The following is a 23,545-nucleotide window of genomic DNA, read 5'->3' as shown; positions in this document are numbered from 1 at the left end:
TGGAACATCACCTCTAGCAGATTCCCCTCTATGTTAAACAGCATCCTGACCTGGAAACATAATCGCCATTCCTTCATCATCATCAGATTTAGCTCTGTACCCAGAGCACTGTGTGGGTACCTTCCCCAGAAGGCTGCATCAAACCACCATCTTTTCAAGGACAATTAGGTTTAAACCTGACCTGACCAAGATGTCCACAATGCACAGGAGAAATGAAAACCTTCTCACAACCCCGGTTTATTGTCTCTCACCAAATCATTCCCGAATGGTGTATACCAATGAGTTCCTGTGTGACAATACCCTAACTGATTACTAGGCTCTGTGCTTACCTGTGTGATGGCTCCTGGACAGTTTGCACGGTTTGAGTTGGCAGCTCTATTAGTGTGAGATTGCAAAGCTTGTGCCCAGGATCTGCTGCTTGGAAAGAACTAGACACAACGTTCCTGGGGAGATCTGGGTAGACCCCGGACTGCAGAGAATACACTGCATTCAGATGGAGAGAGGACAGTTTGAGCACCAGGAGACTGCTGAGGAGTGACTGTGAAAAGGATGCTGCTCCCAGCTTCCTTGAGAGAATTAACTTCACAATGCCAGATGAGAGGCTCACCACATGTGTGAGGGAATGTTTGTACACTGAGTCCCAGTACAGCACAGTCAGGCAGTAACGCAGGAGCTGCAAGGTCCGGTAGATGCCAGGACTTCTCCTCAGAACTTTGCTCACCAGCTTACCCTTCACGTTGACCACCGAGCTCGGCAGAGAGGCTGGGGCAAGGGGAAGCAGGCGGGCAAACTGCAGCATGGCCCGGACTGTATACTGCATCAGCAGGTCCCTGCCCTCAATCTCCTTCACCGACATCCCCATGCTCCAGGCCAGCAACAGGCTGTTCTGGATCTGTCTGAATTTGGCCTCCAGGTGGCTTGTCTGTTCACCCTGCTTGGCGCGGAGGGTGTCAAACATGGAGGCGAATTCCAGGCGGCCCTGATCCATTGAGCTGTGAGCCCTAGGGCAGTTGGTAGGACATGGAGCATCCTCTTCAGATTCGTCACCTTCCTCGGCCTGCAAATGCAATGAAAGAGGAGTAACGGGAGCAGTGTCAGGGTGGGGAGGGGAAGGGCAGACACAGGACTCATTACCCGTCTCACCATCAACAACAGTGAGGTGCTCTGGTCAAGATGCTACAGGAAGATCCTACCTTCCCATTCCCAGGGACACAGAAGTTCCCACCACACCGGAGGATGAGCGGGAAGCACTGGTTCCCTGCCCAACACCTTTTCTTCAGCCTACTCAATCCTGACAGATCATCGGCTCATTCATCTCCAGACCACACAAAAACCTTCACCTCATTTGGTTGCAACATTCACAGCTCGTGAAGTCAGCCATTGTTTAATAGGTTTAGAAGCAGAGACAAGTGTGAAGGCACAAAGAGCCATTCACCCTCAGCTGACAGATCACATGAAGTGGGAGCACTGTCCCTTTTCAGGAAAACACTGCTGTTTATTTGTACAGAGGGAAGTCCCAAGAAAGCAGCTCAATGTCCAGATTCACCTCTCTGCTGCTGATAGGAAAGACGTTATTAAGCTGGAAATAGTGCAAAAAAGATTTACAAGGATGTTGCCAGGACTTGAGGGACTGAGTTATAGGGAGAGGTTGGACAGGCTCAGACTATATTCCTTAAAGGGTAGGTGATCTTATAGAGGTGTATAAAATCATGAGGGACATTGATAGGGTGAATGCAGTCTTTTTCCACAGAGTTAGGGAATTAAAAACTAGAGGGTAGAGGTTTAAGGTGAGAGGCAATGGATTTAAGAGGAACTTGAGGGGCAACTTTTTTTTAAACACAAGGGGTAGTATTTCTGTGGAATCAGCTGCCAGAGGAAGTAGTTGAGACAGGTACAATAGCAACGACAGTTGGACAGGAACATGGATAGGAAAGGTTTAGAAGATTATGGGGCAAACACTGGCAAATGGGACTAGATTAGTTGGGCATCTTGATTGACATGGACCAGTTGGGCCGAAGGGCCTGTTTCCTTGCTGTGGGGCTCTATGATCTTCAGATGATTTCAGTGGGCTAATAATGTGACCCACTGGTGGCTGGGCTCATTGTGTGTGTGTGTGAAGACCGAGACCTTGTGGATGTGTCCTGACCGTTTAGGGGCCACTGACTGAGACGACTGTAGGGAGGAGTGTCCAAGGTTAGATGGTCAGCAGAGTATCTGTTAAAGGGTAACAATTTCTGGTAACAGGCTGTGCAAGATCTCATACAGATCTCATCAGTGGGGTCTATGTTTTATTGGCATGTGTTTGCTCCTGGGACCTTCCCCCACTCCACACACCCCCCACAGCTAACCTCACCCCCCACTCCTGCCAAATCTCCCCACATTGTCTTCACCCCCAAATCTGCTTCCACTTCTCGGTGCAGGCTGGGGAACCTGCCTTAATTCATTCACTGGTGGGCCCACATTTAATTCCCATCCCGAATCGCCCTTGGGAAGGTGGTGGTGAGGGTGAGCAGGCCCCTGCAAAGGACTTGGACATGCTGGGCACAAGTTGCAGGCGATGGAGCCAGACAGCCATACAGCCAGTGTTTTGGTAATATCAGCTTGGATTAACAATGCTGAGGACATCAGCTAAAATCCTGTCACGGGCAACTGAAAGTTTGAATTCTGGTTAAACCTAGCTGGAGATAAGATGTGGCCCTGAAAATGTGGCTGGATTGCCGTAAGACCCACAGGTACACAATGTGGGTTAGGGAACAGCTCACACACCTTCCCCAGGCTGACTATCACATCAACAGCTACTGTAGCTGCTCCCTTCTTAATGTAGAACATCTTCAGGGCTCTCCAGCATCAGGTGGGAGAGATGAGTGGACAAGCCTGCAACTCCTGAGGTAAAGAGCAAAGTTTAAACTGAAGTGCCCATGTTGTGCTCCTAGGTTACAATGCTATGTGACCTCATTAGACTCTCTCCCTCTCTTTCGTGTCACAGTGAGGAGGATGCAGTAACATATAAAGCAACATTAACAATGTAGAAGATCCATCACGAGACTGGACATGGTGTCAAGTTCAGCTAAGCTGTACCTCGTCGCCTTCTGATTTCTTTAAGAATGGAGGGGGTGTCCATGTCCCAGGCTCCTGTGTTCCCCATCCCTGGAGGACACTTCTTCTCAGGGAAGTCATGGGCGGTAATCGGCACTTCAGCTCTGACCCCTGCAAAAAGAACAGCCTGTGTTACTGAGGACAGAGACATCAGAGACCGCAGATGCTGGAAATCTGGAGCAACACACAAAGCGCTGGAGGAACTCAGCGGGTCAGGCAGCATCTGTGGAGGGAAGTGGACAGGTTGACGTCTTGGGTCGAAACCCTTCATCTGGGCTAAAATGAAAGAAGGGAGATGGCAGTGTAAAAAAGGTGGGGGAGGGAGAGAGGGAGGCGGAGCAAGAACTGGCAGGTGATAGGTGATCCAGGTGAGGGAGGTGATAGCAGGTGAGGGAGGAGGCGAGTGGAAAGATGTTTGAAGCTGGAAGGACAGTGAGCCATAGAATAAAGGGAAGGTGAGGAGGGGAACCGGAGGGAGGAATGTGTGGGTGATGGGCAGATCGAGAGGGCGGGAGTGAGGAAAGAGAAGGGGTACGGGGGCCGGTCTTTTGGTTTGTTTGCCGTAGTATTACTCTGTGCAGTGAATATGTTATTAGACCATCAATGGTCTTGCCTCTGAATTTAGAGCTGTACTCCGGAGAATTGAACACGTAGTCCAGGATGCTATGGAGGGAATGCTGCATGGACTCTCTGCCAACTTTCATAGGGCCCATCTTCCCTATAACATCACGCCTCAGTCTCCCGTGCTCTAAGGAATAAAATCCCAGCCCTGCTAACCTCCGTCCATAACTCAGTCCCTCAAGTCCTGGCAACATTCTTGTAAATCTCCTCCACACTCTTTCCAGCTTAATGGCATCTTCTCTACAGTAGCATGCCCGAAACTGAACACAGTATTCCAAATGTATCCTCACCAATGTGTTGTACAACTGCAACATAACATCCCAACTTCTATACTCAATGCCCTGACTGATGAGGCCAGCGCACCAAAAGCCTTCTTCACCACCCTAGTCTACCTGCAATTGCCACTTTCAGGGAACCATGTACCTGTATTTCTAGGTCCCTCCGTTCTCCAACACTCCCCAGGGCCCTACCGGTCACTGTAACAGGCCCACCCTCATTTGTCTTCCCAAAGTGTAACACCTCACACTTATCCAATTAAACTCCATTTGCCATTCCTCAGCCCACTTACCCACAGATCAAGATCCCTCTGTAATTCCTGATAACCATCTTCACTATCTGTGACAGCACCTTTAGGCAGGGGTTAATAAGGTGCTTAGGAAAGCACACAGGATGCCTTATTAGCCGAAGCACAGAATACAAGAGCGGGGAGCCTGGATCTGGGCACCTGGATCTGGACACCATGCTGGTTAGGCTACAGGAGTACTGAATGTCGTTCTGGTCAAAGTGTTACAGTTTTAATGTGATTGCAGACATTTACAAAGATGTGGCTGAGAGTGTAAAACTGTAGCTATGAGGAAAAAGCTCAGAGACACTGGGATGGTTTTCGTTTTAGGAGGATGTGGGGCCTGGGATCTACTTCCCCTGGTGGAGGATCAGAAACTAAGCATAGTTTTAAAGTAACGGGAAAAGGATTAGAAAGGAGATGAGAAGAAATGTTTTGCCCCTAGACAGTGGGGCCTGGAACTCACTGCCTAAAAATGTGGGAGGCAGAAAGCCTCCTCATATTTAAACACACTGGAAGTGTATGTGAACAGCTGTGACCTAGGGCTGGAAGGTGAGATTAGGGCGGAGACCTCCTCCTCAGTCCGCATGAACAGAATGGGTTGGCCGTTCTCCTGTTTATTCTGATACGATTTAGGGGCAGCTCAGTTGGTTGAATTTCCAGTCTGGCAAATACCTTCCCATTTAAATCAGTGTTTCATTACAGTCATAGACCAGCACAGCCCGGATACAGGCCCTTTGGCCCAACCAGTCCACGCCGACCACCATGCCCAACCAGCTAGTCCCAATTTCCTGCGTTCGGCCCATATCCCTCCAGGCCCCGCCCCTCTATGTACCTATCCAAGTACTTCTTAAATGATACTGTTGTACCTGCCTCACCCACTTCCCCTGGCAGCTTGTTCCATAAGTTCCATATATAAAAAGCCCCTTCAGATCCCTTTTAAATCTTTCCCCTCTCTCCCTAAACCTATGCCCCCTAGTTTTGGACTCCCCTACCCTGGGGAAACATAGAAACATGGAAACATAGAAAACCTACAGCATAATTCAAGCCCTTCGGCCCACAAAGCTGTGCCGAACATGTCCCTACCCTAGAAATTACTAAACTCACCCATAGCCCTCTACTTTTCTCAGCTCCATGTATCTATCCAAAAGTCTCTTAAAAGACCCTATCGTATCCGCCTCCACCACCGTTGCCGGCAGCTCATTCCACGCACTCACCACTAATCTGAGTAAAAAACTTACCCCTGACATCTCCTCTGCACCTATTACCCAGCACCTTAAACCTATGTCCTCTTGTGGCCACCATTTCAACCCTGGGGAAAAGCCTCTGACTATCTACCCAATCAATGCCTCTCATCATCTTATATACCTCTATCAGGTCCCCCCTCATCCCCTGTCGCTCCAAGGAGAAAAGGCCGAGTTCCCTCAACCTGCTTTCATAAGGCATGCTCCGCATTCCAGGCAGCATCCTTGTAAATCTCCTCTGCACCCTTTCTATGGCTTCCACATCCTTCCTGTACTGAGGTGACCAGAACTGAGCACAGTACTCCGTGGAGTCTGACCAGGATCCTATATAGCTGCAACAATACCTCTTGGTTCCTAAATTCAATTCCCCGATTTATGAAGGACAATACACCATAACCACAGAGTCAACCTGCGCAGCTGCTTTGAGCGTCCTATGGACTCGGACCCCAAGATCCCTCTGATCCTCCACACTGCCAAAAGTCCTACCATTAATACTATATTCAAAACAGAAAAGACTGTTACCGTCCACTAAGGACAATCCATTACTTAAAAGGATGTTGGTGTACACTCCCCCTACCTCAGAGCTCATCAGCTGGTTCCGTACATCCTCTAGGCCCTGTGTCACCTCCAGCAGCAGGGTCTTCAGAAGAGATGAAGCAGAAGTGTGTTCTGCAAACCGCAGAACTGTGAACATGTAACCATCTGAAACAATGAGGCAGGGTAAGCAGGGGTGGGCTGCCAGGGAAAACCGCTGCCTCATTGGGTCACTTTCAGAGGCTGAGGAGCCGGCGGACTGAGTAGGATCAGTGTCCAAATGTAGAGGTTGTCTGAAAGAGAGTGCAACATTAATAAACACAGGCCCAGACCCAGAGTAAAGGCTCCCTCTGCACGCTGCTGTTACACACACCCCCAAGGGTAGGGGCAGCCCCCTGTACACTATCCCATCACACACTACCAAGTGACAGGTGAGGAAGAGAGAAAGTGAGTGACATAACAGGAGAGAGTCATTTTGAAAGGGAGTGAATAAACAAGTCTCCATGAATTTTGTGCACCTCACTGCGATTTTCTAAGCTCTGGAGAGTATGGTCTCCTCAAGGTACAAAGCTGCCACCCCAGGAACCCTCCAGTGAAAAAATAAGGGAAGATAGAAAGATGGAACAAAGAATGTGTTAGGTACAGCGTAAATCAGCCTCTACACTGTTCTGTCCAAGACCGCAAGGATGAAGAAAGATGGAACGATGCCTATTGATCAGGTGAACCCCACCCCATCTCTTGCATTTGTTCCTTATGGAAAGATTAAATGTACTGTCAGCAGCTGCACACCATACCTGTACGTTATTAATGGATGCAGGGGGATGAATTCCGCTGGGCCAAACTCCACGGAGCAGCCGGAAGCGGTGAGGGTTACCAGCTGCCCGAGACGGGACAGCAGCAGCACAGCTCCACGGTTCAGCACACATGCCAGGAAGAGGGCATCCTGTGTCCAGCTCACTCCACCCACCCAGTAGGACCTGAAGGAAAGGGCACACAGTCACCATCACATCACAGGGCTATGGCACAAGCTCCACTTTGGATGGAGTACATCTCAGAATGAGGATGATCTGGGCAGGGGTGATCTGCTAAAGGCAGGGCTCAGCTCAGGAATGGGGGGTGTAGGACTGGGTGTGGGGATAATGTTGGGGAGCAGCAGCACCAAGTGAGTCCAAGGACACAGGACCGAAAGAGTGCATACTCCCCTCCCCATTCCCACACGGACCTGTCTGCCCTCAGCCTTCTCCACTGCCACGGTGAGGCCCAACACAAGCTAGAATAAGAACGTAGAACATTACAGCATAGTACAGGCCCTTCAGCCCACCATGTCGTACTGACATCTTATCCTGCTCTATTATCCATCTAACCCTTCCCTCCCACATAGCCCCCATTTCTCTATCATTCATGTGGCTATCTAAGAGTCTCTTAAACCTCATATTCTGATAAGAGTCTCAATCTACTTGGGCAGCCTACAGCCCAATGGTACGAACATTGAATATTCCGTTCAGCTAACCTACTCCCCGTGTTCCTTTCCCATTCCCACCATCCATCCAGGGTCTCACTCCCTTTGTTCACCTTCCATCACTCCCCTCACCTCCCTCCACATTACCCACACTCATCACCCTCCCCCACTGGATCCATCAGCCCATCCCTATCTACCTGGGCTTCTTCTCCCTTGGTTCACCGTTCCTATCCCCTCCCCCACCTGGTTCCATCTCTCCATCATCCTTCCCTCGTCCAGTTCCACCAATCACCCACCACTGTCTCCACCCTTCCCCGCCCCTCACACACCCGACTCCATCTCTCATCATCTCCCTCTGATCTGGTTCCACCTGTCACCTAATATCCAACACATGGAGGGGGTCAGTATTTACAGGGGTCACTGGGAGAGGGTCAGAATTTACAGTGGTCACCAGGGGAGGCGGGGGGGGGTCAGTATTTACAGGGGGTTACCTGATGTTCCAGGTGACAACCCCACCCGTGCTGTAAATATTGCAGAAAGCAGACAAGGAGGGAGTGGCGAAGATGAGACTGGTGGGAGCCTGGTGGAGCTGCCAGAAGTGATGAGGGATGATATGCTGTCTGTGGAGGCTGGTGAGATGAAAGGGGATGACCACGGTTTACTGGGTCGAATTCTGAGATGGGGTAGTGGGATTTGTCCTGTGTTGACAAGGTTCAGCAGACTTGGCCAGTACTGTCCTGAATTTAGACTAATGACAGATGATCTCATTAAAGTGTACAAAGTTCTTCCAGAGCTTAAGAGGGGCAATGCGGGGGAATGATTCCACTGCCTGGTGTGTCCAGAACCAGGACTCACAGTGACAGTCCATCAGAACTGAGGGAACATGAAAGTTCTTCACTTGGAGCGTGTCGAATGTTTGGAATTCTCCACCCAAGGATCTGAAGGCTCTGCTTCTGAGTTTGGGGTGGGTTTAAGAGGTTGTGATGTAAAGGTCAGCAGTGGTCCATGACTGGTGCAGGGAGCACAGAGGGCCGATTGGCTCACTCCTGCTTCTATTTCTGACGTTCTCATCTCAGCCTGCACTGCCCAGTTGTAATCCCTTTAACCAGAGACAGCCTGTCGGTCCCTGACGCGTCCGTCCCTCGTCTGTCGGTCCCTCGCAAAACTCCATGGGATCTCCTCTTAACCTTCCACACTCCAGTAAAGGCCTGGAGACACAAGAGACTGCAGAGACTGGAATCTGGAGAAACACACACAAAATGCTGGAGGAATTCAGCGGGTCAGGCAGCATCTGTGGGGGGAAGTGGACAGTCGAGGTTTTGGGTTGAGACAAGACAGAGATGATCTGGACTTTCATGCAGTGCAGCTGAAGGGTCTTGACCCGAAACACTGACTGTCCATTTCCCTCAGCAGATGCTGCCCAACCTGCTGAGTGTTGCTCCAGTAGAGGTCTATCTTCTCTAATTTCACCTCTCAGGAAATCCTCCTCATCTCCTAGGGGTCTGCAGCACACTGACCCCAGGGCAGGTAAGTCCTTCTCTAAGTGAAGAGACCAAAACCGTGCACAGTGCTTTGGATGAAGCCTCAGCAAAGCCCCGTATTGTCTCTGTCACTGACATACCCTTACCCACTTGCAATAAAGGCCAATAGGGCATTAGCCTTCCTGACCATACATCGTCCCTGCTTTTAAAGTATTGCCGTACTGTTCTTCCCATTAAAGTACACCACTTCAGTGTAGATGAGAAGGGTCAGCATGAGGTGGTGGGCCGAAGGGCTTGTTATGGTGCTGTACACCTCTATGACAGTGACTTTATATTCTCCCACCATGTGGTCCATCTGTCACTAGTCCACATCCCATTGCAGACCCATTGCCACACGTCACGCTTCGCACCTGGCCTCACGCCAGCACCAAACGTGAGCAGCTATCTGCTTGGGGAGGTTCGTTCAGGACTAAGTACCGGGCAGGACACCAAGAGATCTCTCTGATCCATCGGTAGTTGCTGACCCCCGCTCACTTTGTGCTGGGTCGGTGTGCCTGGGCAGGACCATGTCCGAAACCAGTGAGCCACTCACCTGATAAACCTGGCAGGCACCGGGACCACACTGCTGCCACAACCCTGCAGGCTGCTCGACACAGTCACACCATTCACAGGGTTCACAAACAGCACCTGAGTGGCCTGTAAACAAGAGACAAAGTCAGTGAGGGGGTGGGTCAGCAAGTGGGGGTGTTGGTCAGTGAGGGTGTGGGTGGGTCAGTGAGGGTGTGGGTGGGTCAGTGGGGGTGTGGGTCAGGGAGTGTGCGTCAGTGGGGGTGTGCGTCAGTCAGTGGGGGTGTGCGTCAGTCAGGATCTAACCCAGTTATCCCCCTCAGAGTCCCCCAGTCCCAGGAGAGCTGGGGAGGGGTGTGGAGAACCATGAGCACTCACAGGTTGTATGCAGGTGGGCACAGCCCCGTACATCACCCTGCATCTTGCGAGCAGGGTGGGGAGAGGAACGGCGAGTGTACCCGGGCAACAAAACAACCAGTGGGCACAGGAGCTGTACCTTGGGATCATTCTGATTGATGACGACAGCAAGCACCAGCCCGTCCCCGGAGAAGGCGGTCAGTAGCGCTCCTCTCGACTTGACCGGTTGACAGGCCAGACTCAGGCCTCCCAGGACATGGGTCTGTGTCGTCCATTGTACACTGAATGGGACGGCACTGGAAGCAAACGGTCAGACCTGAGCCCAGGAGCACACTGACACACGTGCGGATACACACGCAAACACACACACATATGAACACATGAACACACACACAGTAACACATCAACGCGCACCATCAAGCTCACAGTGATACCAAACTAACGTGCATATACAGTATTAGCTAGCATAGACAGGTGTAACAGTATATACTCGTGAACAGATCAGTTTAGTTTATGTCACATACACCAGGGTGCAATGAAATTCCTTGCTCGTGTGAAGCTCAGAGTAATAACTAGAACAATAAACACAGCGACACATGCACAACTGCACAATGAAGCAAAGATTGTGGTGCAATCTGAAGTAGTGAAAGTAAAAGTGCTAAAGTGACAACAGCAGAATAACTGAGAGAGGTAGAGAAGTAAGACCACAACCTATGGCACAGCGAGTGAAAGGATCGATGAACACATACCTGATGCAGTGTTCCACCTGTTCAAACCACTTCAGTTGCAGTGTGGTCAGCACCAGAGCATCTCCAGAGATAAAGGCAAAGGAGCAGAAGCAGCAGTCACCCAGCACCTGGACACAAATACACTGATGGATCAATGTGCTGCTGACAGTCCCAATGACAGGTCATTGGGCTGGAACATTAACCGTGTGGCTCCCCTCCAGATGCTGCCTGACCTGATCAGTACTTCATGCATTCCTCATTCCATATTTCAGGTTTCCAGCTTCCAGGAAGCTCAAACAACTAGGAACAGCAGGGAGTTACAACATCCTGGCCGAGAAATTTCTGAGCACAACGCCAAAAACAAACAGCACCGTGGAGTTATTTCTGGGCACCCGAAGGTTGGCCGTGACATAAGAATCTTGCTCCACATTTGACTTTTATTTGGCCATGAAGGCCCCCACACACAAAACTCACCTCCAGTGAGATTTTTATCCTCAGTTATCTACAAAACCAGTTTGTCATAGAGTCACACAACACAGAAACAGGCCCTTCAGCCCATCACATCCATGCCAGCCTTTGAGCATCCATCTCCACTAATCCATTTACCAGTGCTTGGTCTGTATCCTCCTGTGCCTTGGCAATTCAAGTGCTCATTGAGATTCTTCTTAAGTGTCGTGAGGGTCTCTGCCTCCACACTCCTCAGTCTGTGTGTTCCACATTCCAACCCCCCTCTCGGGGGGTGGGGGGGGAATTCTTCTACAGACCCGTTCTGAACCTCCCACTCCCAACGCCAACCTACGATTATAGACACCTCTGCTTTCTCATGATCCACTCTAATCTTCGCCCCTCATAATTTTGGGTCCCAGCCTATTCGGTTCTGACTTACTCACAAACAACGAGGTTTCACAAACCCTACTTCCCTGAAACTGTACTAGTGAAAGGGCCACACTCAAACTGACCTCCCCCAACCTCAAATACAGCTGCACTTGTGCCTTGACTGCTTTGCCTCGGAGTTTCCTCAGCCCAGGACCACAGCAGACTGCTGCTGCTGACTTCAGCCCCACTGCTGATCACTGCATTGGGAAGCTCCCCACACTCCAACACACATCTGCTTCAGCCCAGCTGGCAGAGTGCCCAGCAGCATCCAAAGTCTGCACTGAGCCCTCCCGGGCACTTCCTGCGAGGACTGCCAAGCGGTATCCCGGAGGATGCCCATGAGCCCCTTACACAGTGAACAGGCTCCAAGCAACTGTCCTTTTTATTTAAATATAAACGTTTATTAGCTAAAAACACTACAAAAGGACAACCAGTGCCAAAAGACTACAACTAATACAGAAAGAGAAGAAAACAAACTAAGCATCTACATAACTACAGCAATAATGCTAACACCCACTAAACCGCTCATGCAACACTTCAGAGAAGAATCGTATTTTCATCGTCCATGACATACTCAATCCCCTGAGGGGCCCACCGAGTTTAGAACTCAACCAGGGTGCCCGCGGAGGACCGTGCGCTCCTTCTCCAAGGACACCCGCGCGCACACGTAAGCTTGAAGGACAGCAGGCAGGTGGACTGGCCGGAACCCTCGGCCGCCCGAACCCGTGGATGGCCAGCTTGGCCAGGGCCCAGAAGATCCACCAGGAATCCCCGCACAACCCACCCCCCACCGCACTGGGTGACCATAGATCAGCAGCGTCGGGCTGAAGTGCAGCCAGAACTTGACCAGCAGCCCCTTCAGATGCACGAAGAGGGCTGCAACCTCACGCACTCCATGTACATGTGGTACACTGTCTCCTCTCCCAAGCACCGTCCTTCACCAACCTGTCCATGTTGCCCTGACTGTCAGGTACTGAATGAGGGCAGTGCAGTAGAAGTGGTTTCTATGGACTTTGACAAGGTCCTACATGGGAGACCATTCCCAGTGTTGGTCCTTCTGGAGTAGTCGGTAGGAGGGCTCTAACACTGTAGCTGATCGATTTAAAAACCGGTTGTAATGCGTGACCAGTCCCAGGAATGAGCGTAACTGCGTCACGTTTTCGAGGACGTGGAGCCTCTTTTAAGGCTTTGATTTTGTGCTCCTGCAGACGGAGACCTGTTTGTCGACTTTGAAGCCCAGATAATCGACTGAGTCGGCAATTTCTCCTTCTTAGAGTAAAGCCGGCTTCCTCTAAAAGGGAAAGTACTCTGTCTAGTGTCTCAGTCATGATGGGAGTCTGATTGTACCGGTTACTAACAACATCATCAAGGTAAGCACAGACCTGAGGAACACCCGTCACCAAATTATTAATAAGACATCGGAATATCCCAGGTGCAGAACACACTCCAACTGGCAGCCGCTTGTACTGAAACAGGCCCGGTTGTATTGATTGTCGTAACATTCCTGGAATCTTCATCCAGGTGACCTGATCGTGGGTGTGGTTTCAGGTCTAGCGTTGAGAGATGTTGGCCTCCCGACAGGGATGCATACAAGCCCTCAATCCGTGGCAGCGGATACACGTTCAGTCTCGTCATGGGGTTTGTGGTCAGTTTGTAGTTGCTGCAGATGCACACTGATCCATCGGACCCGAGGACGGGCACGTTCGGAGCGCCCACATGAGCACTGCACCGGCTCTGTCACATCCGCTCTCTGTAGGCGGTCTGGTTCTCCCTTCCACCTTTGGGCCCACAGCACCAGGCGGGCCTTGTAAACCTTCAGCGGCAGTTCTCCTTAAACTTGAACTTAGCCGTCAGACCGCAGTATTGACCCAAAGCCTCGGCTTGGAATACACGCTGGTGCTATCGTAGCAGAGTATTCAATGCAGGGCTTCCCCCGATACGACTGATGTAGGATAGCACCGATGGAATGTTTTAATCCATTTCTGCCCAGCAAATGAGGCTGTTGGCCTTCCCTGACAACGTGCACCGGTAAATGGAATAGGTCTCCGTGGTGGACCACTTTTGCCGTGAATACGTCCCGTACGTCGACACTGTCCCCAGTGTAGCTGCGGAACACCGAGCTTGGAGGTTGTAGTTTTGGAATCCGGTGTAAAGATGATTCACTTACCAAGGTGATGGCTGACCCAGTCTCCAGCTCAAATTTCACAGGCTGGTTGTCCACTGTACGGAGGATGGTTCTTGTTGCCCAGTTCATGGGTTTGGAAGATAGTGTCCACTTCTTCGCAGCGGCCGTCTCCTTGCGTGGAGTTGATGGTGGAATTCTGTCACTTTCCCGTGGCGCATTGCTTTGTGAAGCACACCTTCTCGAGGTGCCCTACCTTCTGACAAAACCAGCAGACGGTCTTTTGATGCTTGCAGTGGGGCCACTGGACATGACTTTCACCACAGCGATGGCACCTCTGTGAAGGCTGATGTGATCTTGACTGGAAGCTGTGGGTCTGCAAACACTGGCAAACATTGATGTGTTCAGGAGGGGGCTCTCGCTCCAGCAATGCCTGAATAAGTGGTGCTGGGGTCAGTTGAATCTGTGTAAGGCCTCCCTGTGACTGCTTCCCTGCTTTGTCCCAGGACAAGTCGTGCTTTTCGGACAGGACGTTCTCACGTGCCTTCTCATCATAGACTCCAATAATCAGCGCTTGGATAAGCATCGAATTAGTTCGGTTGGATGTCTTTGTATCTGCATTCCTGCACAGCCAGACTTAACCTTGTGATGAAATCATCTACGTTCTCGTCGGGGGTCTGTCGTAGCTGCGAGTACTTGAAGCATGTCATAAAGACATTGTCCTGCGTCCCCCAAATGTTGTCTGAAGCCTCAAACGCACTGGCCAATTCAGCTTTGTTCTGTAGGTGCAGAGCGTCGAGGTATTTCTGCCTGAGTACTCCCAAGTGCATGTGAAGCAGCTTGAGTTTGGCAGCTTCCTCCAGCTCCACCATCGGTGTTAAAACTGGTAGAAGTTCAATGTAATCAGACAGCCAGTATATAACACCACCCACGACACCACCACCACTAATCCTGGGAGGTTTTCTTCCATTGTAGCCAGGTTTCTGGTGTTGGTTTTGCCACAGTTGCAGCCCAACTGGGTGCTTGAAGTAGAGGCCATTCTTGTTTTGAGCCTTGTCACCAATTGTTACGTATGCAAGGAGCAAGAATGACAACGGTGCAGTAGAATAAACGTCTTTACCGATTCATATTAATCAAAGTACAGAAACTGAGCAACTTACAACTGTAGATCCACGTGAAGGTCTGCAGAGACCTAAAAGTGCGCGAGTCCCCGATGTCCGGTGCCAAAAGTGAAGTTGCGCGCATTAGAGGATGTTGTTGCTCCGCTGAGCGATTGGCCAGCCAGAGCGCGTGTATATACTGCCACATTCGTGCCATCGATCCGCCAGACAATTGACCAACTGGCATGGGCATTTGCCGCAGTTCATCCGTACGGTTCAAATGTGTTGGTGAAATGGGCTTAGAAATGGCAGGTGGGGTTTAACTCAGATAAATGTGAGGTGATGCATTTTGGGAGTAGTAATGAGGCTAGGACATACACCATGAACGGTCAGGTCCTAGGGAGTATTGAGGAACAGTGGGACCTTGGGGTACAAGTCCAAAGGCAGGTTATGCTCCAACTTTATAAAACATTTGCCAGACCTCAGCTAGAATACTGCGTGCGGTTCTGGTCTCCTTACTTGAGGAAAGATGTACTGGCTTTGGAGGGTGCAGAGTAGGTTCACTAGGTTGATTCTGGAGATAAGGGAGTTAGCCTATGAGGAGAGATTGAGTCGCCTGGGACAATACTTGCTGGAATTCAGAAGAATGAGAGGGGATCTGAGAGAAACAGATAAAATTATGAAAGGGATAGATTAGATAGAGACAGGAAGGTTGTTTCCACCGGTAGGTGAGACTAGAACTAGGGGACATTCGGGAGACTAGATTTAGGATGGAGATGAGGAGGAGCTGCTTTTCCCAGAGAGTAGTGAATCTGTGGAATTCTCTGCCCAGGGAAGCAGTAGAGGCTACCTCACTAAATATATTTAAGACACAGTTAGATAGATGTTCACACAGTAATTAATTAAGGGTTATGGGGAGAAGGCAGGTAGGTGGATCTGAGTCCAGGGCCAGATCAGCCATCATCTTACTGAGTGGTGGAGCAGGCTCGACGGGCCAGATGGCCAACTCCTGCACCTATTTCTTATGTTCTTGTGTTCTCTACAAACATATCAGACAGCCATACCCTCGAATCTGCACCTGCTGGGATTACAGGTGGCGACAGACTCACCTCATCAGTGATAAAGACTGCATGTACAGCACTCTCCTTGTCTTCTCCCTGGGAAGTCCTGACCTGTTCATTGGGCCAATATCTGAGCCCAGAGTCCGCTCAGCCCGGGTCCGGGAACAGACGGCAAATCTTGCTGCTCAGTACTTTCCAAAGGAATGCTTCACCTGTCTGACTGACCAGGAGAACCCTCTTTCCAGTGTTCGTCACAAACAAGAACAGCTTTATCACAGACTCTGAGAGAGGGGGAAAGGGAGAGAACAAAATCAGCTTCAGGACGATGGAAGAAGACACAGTGAACAGCAATTAGGCCTGGTCAGGGATCCAGCAGCTCACATCTGGCTCCACACTAAACCCTGAGCAAGAATAAAACAGTGGGTGTTGGGACCCTGTGGAAGGCAGATAATTACACCATGTTGCTGCTGATTCCTCCTGGCTGGGTCTCTGTTGGTAAGTTGGATCTAAAATTGGCTTGGCAATAGAAGAGGGTAGTAATAGAGGGGTGTTATTCTGACTGGAGGTCTGTGACCACTGGTGTTCCCCAAGGAGATGAAAATCTAGATGCTCTGATTCGTAAGTTTGCAGATGGCACAAAAATTGGTGAAGTTGAGGATAGTGAGGAAGGTTGTCAGGATATGGATCAGTTGAAATGGCAGATGGAATGTAATCTGGACAAGTGTAAGGTGTTGCACTTTGGGAGGGCCAAATGTAAGAGGAAAGTATACAGTAAATGACAGGACCCTTAGAAGCATTGATATACCGAGGGGATCTTGGGGTGAAAGTCCATATCTTCCTGAAAGTGGCAACACAAGTAGGTAGAGTGGTAAGAAGGCGTACGGCAGGCTTGCCTTCATTGGTCAGGGTATTGAGTATATAAGTTGGCAAGTCATAACATTGAAGCATTGTGTGCAGTTCTAGTCACCCCATTCCTCATCCAGTCTTCCTTGTACATGGTGCACGTGCTTGAGGGGTGCTCGAGGGAGTTGCATTTCATACACAGGGTGCATTGTAGCCTCAGTACTGCCAGGCCCAGGATGGACTAACCAGCCTGACCTACTGTCCCTGGTCACATTCCATGACTCTGGGTAACACAGCAAAGAAGCGGGTTGTGATGATAGCACCCAGAACAGGATGTTAACAGGTACAGAAGGCCTTTGGGATCAGGTGCCAGAGCCAGCGTCTCCTGTGGGAGAGCAGGGTGGTCTCCAATCTGCCTTTGTCCCACTCAGATGAATCTCCTGCAATGAACCTACCTTGGGCAGCTGCTGTCAATGTGCACACCCTTTCACTGCCCCCACCGTCTTCAAACAGTCTCCATCTTTCTTCCACAGGAAGAGTTCTCCTGTAGTCAACACTCCTGCCAGCCAGGTACCTGCATGTACAGAGAGAGAGCAGCTGCGAGGGAGCATGGTCACTGTCACACACAGACACATGTAATGTACAAACCCATGTGTGTCCACAGAACACTGTGCTCACTCAAATTACAGCAGTTTACACAGAACCATCTGCACATTCAGGATTTTGAGGGAGGGAGGCACAGATTAGTAGGTTTACAGTGACACCAAAATTGGTGGTTATGTGACCGCGAAGAAGGTTGTCAAAGTGGGCAAAGGAATGGCAGATGGAAGTTAACACAGGCAAGAGTGAAGTGATTTATTTTGGGAAGTTAAACCAGGGCAGGACTTGCACAGTGAATGGCAGGACCCTGGGGAGTGTTGTAGAACAGAGAGACACAGGGGTACAAGTACATAAGCTCCCTGAAAGTGACAACACAGATAACACAGGTGGTGAAGAAGGTGTATGGCACGCTTGCCTTTATCGGCTGAGGCATGTTATTGGCTGAACAAGAGTTTGGACATCATGTTACAGTATATAAAATTATAGGAGTAGATAGGTTAGATAGCCAGTCTGTTTCCCATGGTAGAGGTGTCTAAAGCTAGAGGGCATGGGTTTAAGGTGGGGATTTAAAGGGGATCTGAGGAGTAAATTTTTCACACAGAGAGTGGTTGGTATCTGGAATGAGCTGCCAGAGGAGGTGGAGGCAGGAACAGTAACAACATTGAAGAGACATCTGGACAGCTACTTGAATGAGCAGGGCACAGAGGGAAATGGAATTAATGCAGGCAGGTGGGATTAGTGTAGATGGGCGTGACGGTTGGCATAGACGTGGTGGGCCAAAGGGCCTATTTCTGTGTTGCATAATTCTGTTTGAGATGGAGGGTGGAAAAAGGAGGCATGTTGGAGAGGGAGGGAGAGGTAGAGAAAGAAAGGAAAGCACAGTAGTTACTGTTTAACATGTCCTTGTCCTACCTCAGTGGCCTTTGCAAACAGATGACCTGAAGTACCATTAATGGGTAGCCATGTGCACACAAACAACTCCCGAGTTGGAACTGATGTGAGAGTATTTACCTTGGGGAAGGGCTGCCTGCCTGAAGAACAACATCAAAGAGGAGCAGGAGTCCGTCAGACAGCCCCACAAGGCTGCTCTGTCCTGGCTGCTCCTGTGCCTCATCAAGTGCTGGTTAATTCTCCACCTTTAGAGGGGTTGCTTGAGCACACATCTCAAAGGAACAGACCACACTACTCTTGGAGAGCCACAAATAATCTGCTGGAAGAACTCAGCACGTTAAACAGCATCTGTGGGATGAAAGGAATTGTCGACTTGAATCCAAGTGCAGGGTTTCGACCCGAAACATCGACTATTCCTTTCCTCCTACTGATGCTGCTCGACCCACTGAGTTCCTCCAGCAGATTGTTTCCAAATCCCAGCACCTGCAGTCTCCTTGGACAGCCAGGCTGAGCTTCATTTTATCCAGTTATGAGATGTGGGCACTGCCAGCAAGGCCAGCATCTATTGCCCAGTGATAATGGAGGAACAGCAAAATATTTCTAAGTCAGGATGGTGTGGAACTTGAAGGGGAATCTGCAGGTGGTGGTGCTTCCACGTATCTGCTGTGCTTGTTGGAGCAGCCTGTGTGAGTAACTGCAGTGCATTTTGTGGATGGTGCCCACTGTGGGCCGGTAGTGAAGGGAATTAATTTTTAGGCTGCTGGATGGAGGGCTAATCAAGCAGGCTACTTTGTCCTGCACAGCATCAAACTTCTTGAGTGCTGTTAAGTTCTCAAGTAGGCAGGTACTGCATCACACTCCTGATTTTGTGCCTTGTATATTTGGGCTGGAGAGTGCAGAGATAGGGTTAAAACCCAGCACCGTCTGCACCACAGGGAGACCTGGCAGCTGGATGGTGAAGTACAGTTACACACTGGGAGAAGAATGAAGAGAAAATGAAGAACTGAGGGAGTGAAGAGAGCGAGCTGCCAGAGGAAGAGGGTCAGGCAGGTACATTAACAGCATTTAAAAGACACTTGGACAGGTCCATGGATAGGGAAGGTTTCAAGGGAGATAGGCCAAATGTGGGCAAATGGGGACGAGCTCAGATAAACATCTCGGTCGGCACGGACAAGTTGGGCCGAAGGGCCTGTTTCCTTCTCTATGACTCCAAAGGGAAAGGGTAAGGAGGAAGAAAGGAGGAAAAGAATTGATGAGGAAAGGCGGGGGGGGGGGGGGGGGGGGGGGGGGGGGTTGCGAGAGAAAACCACCAGTGAGGGTTACAAGGATTGTCCCGATACCCCAGAGCTGACCAAAACAGTACAGAGTTACAGGAGGAATGAACTCCGGCAAAGTAATACCAAGAGCTTTCACTCATCAGGATTATTCAAGACAGAGACAAAGAAGCAACTGTGCCCTGATTTCAACTGTCCCTGGGCCCCGTCACTTCAAACTTACCATTAGCAGAGGTGGCAACACTCAGCACATTCTTCAGCAGTGGCTGCAGCTTGGGGATCTTCCTCTGTGTCCTGCCTGTAGATAGGGTGAGCACGCTCAGTCGCTGGTCATCAGACAGCAGAATGGCCTCCTTCTCCTAAAGAGAAACTGTGAGAGCATTGCAAAATAAAAGGCAATTACCCCACCCCTCCGCCATTGCACGGGGCACGTGGATCCATCATACAGTTTGCTGAGAAGTTGGTTACAGCCACGGGATGGAATGTGATAAAACACAGAGGTAAAAGAGACAGAAAGTCAGAGATAAAAGCAGACAGAAATGTAAGACAAAGAGATTAGATATTAGGTATATATTTACTAGTCAAATGTACATCGAAACACACAGTGAAATGCGTCTTTTTGCATTACTGATAACATGACAGAATGTTACCGAGAGAGTGTATCGGTGCCAGCTCATATAATCACTAAGACCAGAGGGAGCCATTCAGTCCAGAATTCATGCCTGCTCTTACTCCCTGACTTGGTACCATCCACCCCTCCTTCCTGGAGCTGTATGAATGGTTTTCCCTCAAGTGCCTCTGCAACACTTTTTCCACGTTGATCAAAACTAAGCTCATCTCAGTAGTGGTGCTCGCTGAATACAATAAATTGTCTTTAAAAACCCATCTGGTTCACAAACATCCTTCAGGGAAGGAAGTCAGGCACCAGATCTGCAGCAGTATTGTTGATTCTTTTAAAGTGGCTGTGGAAGTTATCCAGTTGTATCAAAAACTGCTACATCAAAATTCACTAGAAATGATATCAGACCAGATTTGGACACAACAAGGTCATTCCCAATTCATAGAGTCCTACAGCATAGAAACAGGCCCTTCGGCCCATCAAGTCCATGCCAACCTGGTTTTCCGCCTCGCCCCATCTACCTGCACCCAGACCATATCCCTCCAAGCCCCTCCCAGCCCCTCCCATCCATGTACCGATCCAAACTTCTCTTAAATGTTACAATTGAACCCACATCCACCACTTCCGGTGGCAGCTCGCTCCACACTCGCACCACCCTCTGAGTGAAGTTTCCCCTCAGATTCCCCTTAAACATTTCACCTTTCACCCTAAACCTATGAACTCTAGTTCTAGTCTCACCCAACCTGAGGGGAAAAAACCTGCATGCATTTACCCTATCTATACCCCTTAATTTTGTATACCTCTATAAGATCTCTCCTCATTCTCCTGTGCTCCAGGGAATAAAGTCCTAACCTGTTCAACCTTTCCTGAAAACTCAGGCCCTCAAGTCCCAGCAACATCCATGTAAATTTCTCTGCACTCTTTCAAGCTTATTGATATCTCTCCTGTAGGTAGGTGACCAGAACTGCACACAATACTCTAAGTTTGGCCTCACCAACATCTTGTACAACTTCAACATAATGTCCCAACTCCTATACTCAGTGCCCTGATTTATGAAGACCAATGTGTCAAAAGCTCTCTTTACAACCTATCTGCCTGTAATGCCACTTTCAAGGAATTATGGACCTGTATTCCCAGATCCCTCTATTCTACCGCACACCTCAGTGCTCTACCATTCACTGTGTAAGTCTTACCCTCGTGTGTCCTCCCAAAGTGCATCACCTCACACCTGTCTGCATTAAATTCCATCTGCCATTTTCCAGCCCATTTTCCCAGCTGGTCAAGATCACGCTGCAAGCTTTGATAGCCTTCCTCACTGTCCACTACACCCCCAATCTTGGTGTCATCTGCAAATTTGCTGATCCAGTTTAGCACATTATCATCTAAATCATTAATATAAATGTTAAACAACAACTGACCCAGCAGCAATCCCTGTGGCACATCACTTGTCACAGGCCTCCAGTCAGACAGACAACCATCTACTACCACTGTCTGGCTTCTCCCGCTAAGCCAATGTTGAATCCAGTTGGCTACTTCATCCTGAATGCCAAGCAACTTAACCTTCTGGAACAGCCTCCCATGTGGGACTTTGTCAAAGGCCTTGCTAAGGTCCATGTAGATAACGTCCACTGCCTTTCCCTCATCAACCTTCTTGGTAACCTCTATAAGATTGGTTAGACATGATCTATCATGGACAAAGCCATGTTGACTAACCCTAATCAGGTTCTGTCTATCTAAATACTTATGTATGCTGTCCCTCAGAATACCTTTCAATAATTTACCCATGACTGACGTCAGGCTCACCGGCCTATTAAGTCCCGGCTTATTCTCAGAGCCTTTCTTGAACAACAGAACAACATTAGCTATCCTCCAGTCCTCCGGCACCTCACTGGTGGCTAAGTTTTAAATCTCTCTGCCAGGGCCCCTGCAATTTCTTCACTAGCCTCCCACAAGGTCCAAGGGGACACCCTGTCAGGCCCTGGGGATTTATCCACCTTCATTTGCCTCAAGACAGCCAGTACCTCCTCTTCCATAATCTGGATATGGTCCATGACCTCACTACTCTTTTGCCTCAGTTCTATAGTCTCTCTGTTCCTGTCTCCAGAGTAAATACGGATGCAAAAAATTCATTTAAGATCTCCCCCATCTCTCTCGGTGTAGATGACCATGCTGATCTTCAAGAGGACCAATTTTGTCCCTTGTTACCCTTTTGCTCTTAATATAGCTATAGAAACCCTTGGAATTCTCTTTCACCTTGTCCGCCAGAGCAACCTCATGTTCTCTTTTTGCCCACCTGATTTCTCTCTTGAAGTGTTCTCTTCATTTCTTATACTCCTCAAGCACCCCATTTGATCCTAACTACCTATACCTGATATGCACCTTCTTTTTCTTTGCTAGGGCTATCCCTAGTATCCCTATCCCTTTACTATCCCTTGATAACCAAGGTTCCCTAAACCTGTTAGCCCTGCCTTTTATTCTAACAGGAACATACAGATTCTGTACTTTCAATATTTCACTTTTGAAAGCCTTCCACTTACCAAGCATCTCTTTGCCGGAAAACAGCCGATCCCAATCCACACCTGCCAGATCCCTTCTGATGCCATCAAAACTGGCCTTCCTCCTGTGTAGAATCTCAACCCGAAGACCAGTCCTATCTTTCTCCATAATTATCTTGAAATTAATGGAATTATGATCACTAGATCCAAAGTGTTCCCCTGCACACACTTCTGTTACCTGCCCTGTCACGTAAAACTTCGGAACCCCGGAACATTGAGCTGCCAGTCCTGCCGCTCCTGCAACCAAGTCTCACTAATGGCTACAACATCATACTTACACATACAAATCCATGCTCTATTCATCTACCTTACCTACAATACTCCTTGCATTGAACTAGACACAACTCAGAACATTAGTCCCACCATGCTCATCAACCAGTTGATTTCTGTCTTTGTTTGTTGGCTTAATGTTTACTTTCCCCAGAGCCATCCACTTGCTGCCCTGCCACTCTGGTTCCCAGCCCCCTGCAACTCTAGTTTAAACCCCCTCTGAGCAGCACTAGCAAATCATCACACAAAGATATTGGTCCAGTTGATAGAGTGCAGCACTTGTATAGGCTGTTTGGGCCCATGATGTCTGTGGTAACCATGATGCTAATTTAACTAATCCAACCTGCCTGAACATGGTCTATATCCCTCCATTCCCTGCCTGTTCATATGTCTGTCTCAATCCCTTAAACATTGCGATCATATCTGCTTCCACTACACCCTGGCAGTGCATTCCAGGCACCCACCATTCTCTGTGTAAAAAAAACTTGCCTCACAAATCTCTTTTGAACTTTCCCCCTCTCACTTAAAGCTATCCCCTCCGGTATTTGATACTTCCACCCTTGGGAAAAAGACTGACCGTCTACCCTATCTATACCCCTCATCATTTTATATGTTTCTATTAGGTCCCTCTCAGCCTCTGATGCTCCAGAAAAAACAATCTAAGTTTGTCCAACCTCTCCTTATA

General features: G+C 49.3%; 1 protein-coding gene across 1 annotated transcript in view; it reads right to left on the bottom strand.

Annotated features, from left to right (window-relative positions):
• Positions 1–23,545, bottom strand: part of cplane1 (ciliogenesis and planar polarity effector 1) — a 158,175-nt gene that overhangs the window by 84,662 nt on the left and 49,968 nt on the right. Inside the window, 10 exon segments of the mRNA XM_052019796.1 lie at positions 330–1,057; positions 3,079–3,207; positions 6,101–6,350; positions 6,852–7,034; positions 9,590–9,693; positions 10,061–10,217; positions 10,671–10,777; positions 15,857–16,087; positions 17,152–17,225; positions 19,640–19,775. Of these exon segments, the coding sequence (XP_051875756.1) occupies positions 330–1,057; positions 3,079–3,207; positions 6,101–6,350; positions 6,852–7,034; positions 9,590–9,693; positions 10,061–10,217; positions 10,671–10,777; positions 15,857–16,087; positions 17,152–17,225; positions 19,640–19,775 (2,099 nt within the window).

The sequence above is a fragment of the Pristis pectinata genome, chromosome 7 (assembly GCF_009764475.1).
Source record: "Pristis pectinata isolate sPriPec2 chromosome 7, sPriPec2.1.pri, whole genome shotgun sequence".
Taxonomy (NCBI): Eukaryota; Metazoa; Chordata; class Chondrichthyes; order Rhinopristiformes; family Pristidae; genus Pristis; species Pristis pectinata.
The sequence above is the reverse complement of the archived record's forward strand: the minus strand, read 5'-3'. Positions and strand labels throughout refer to the sequence as shown.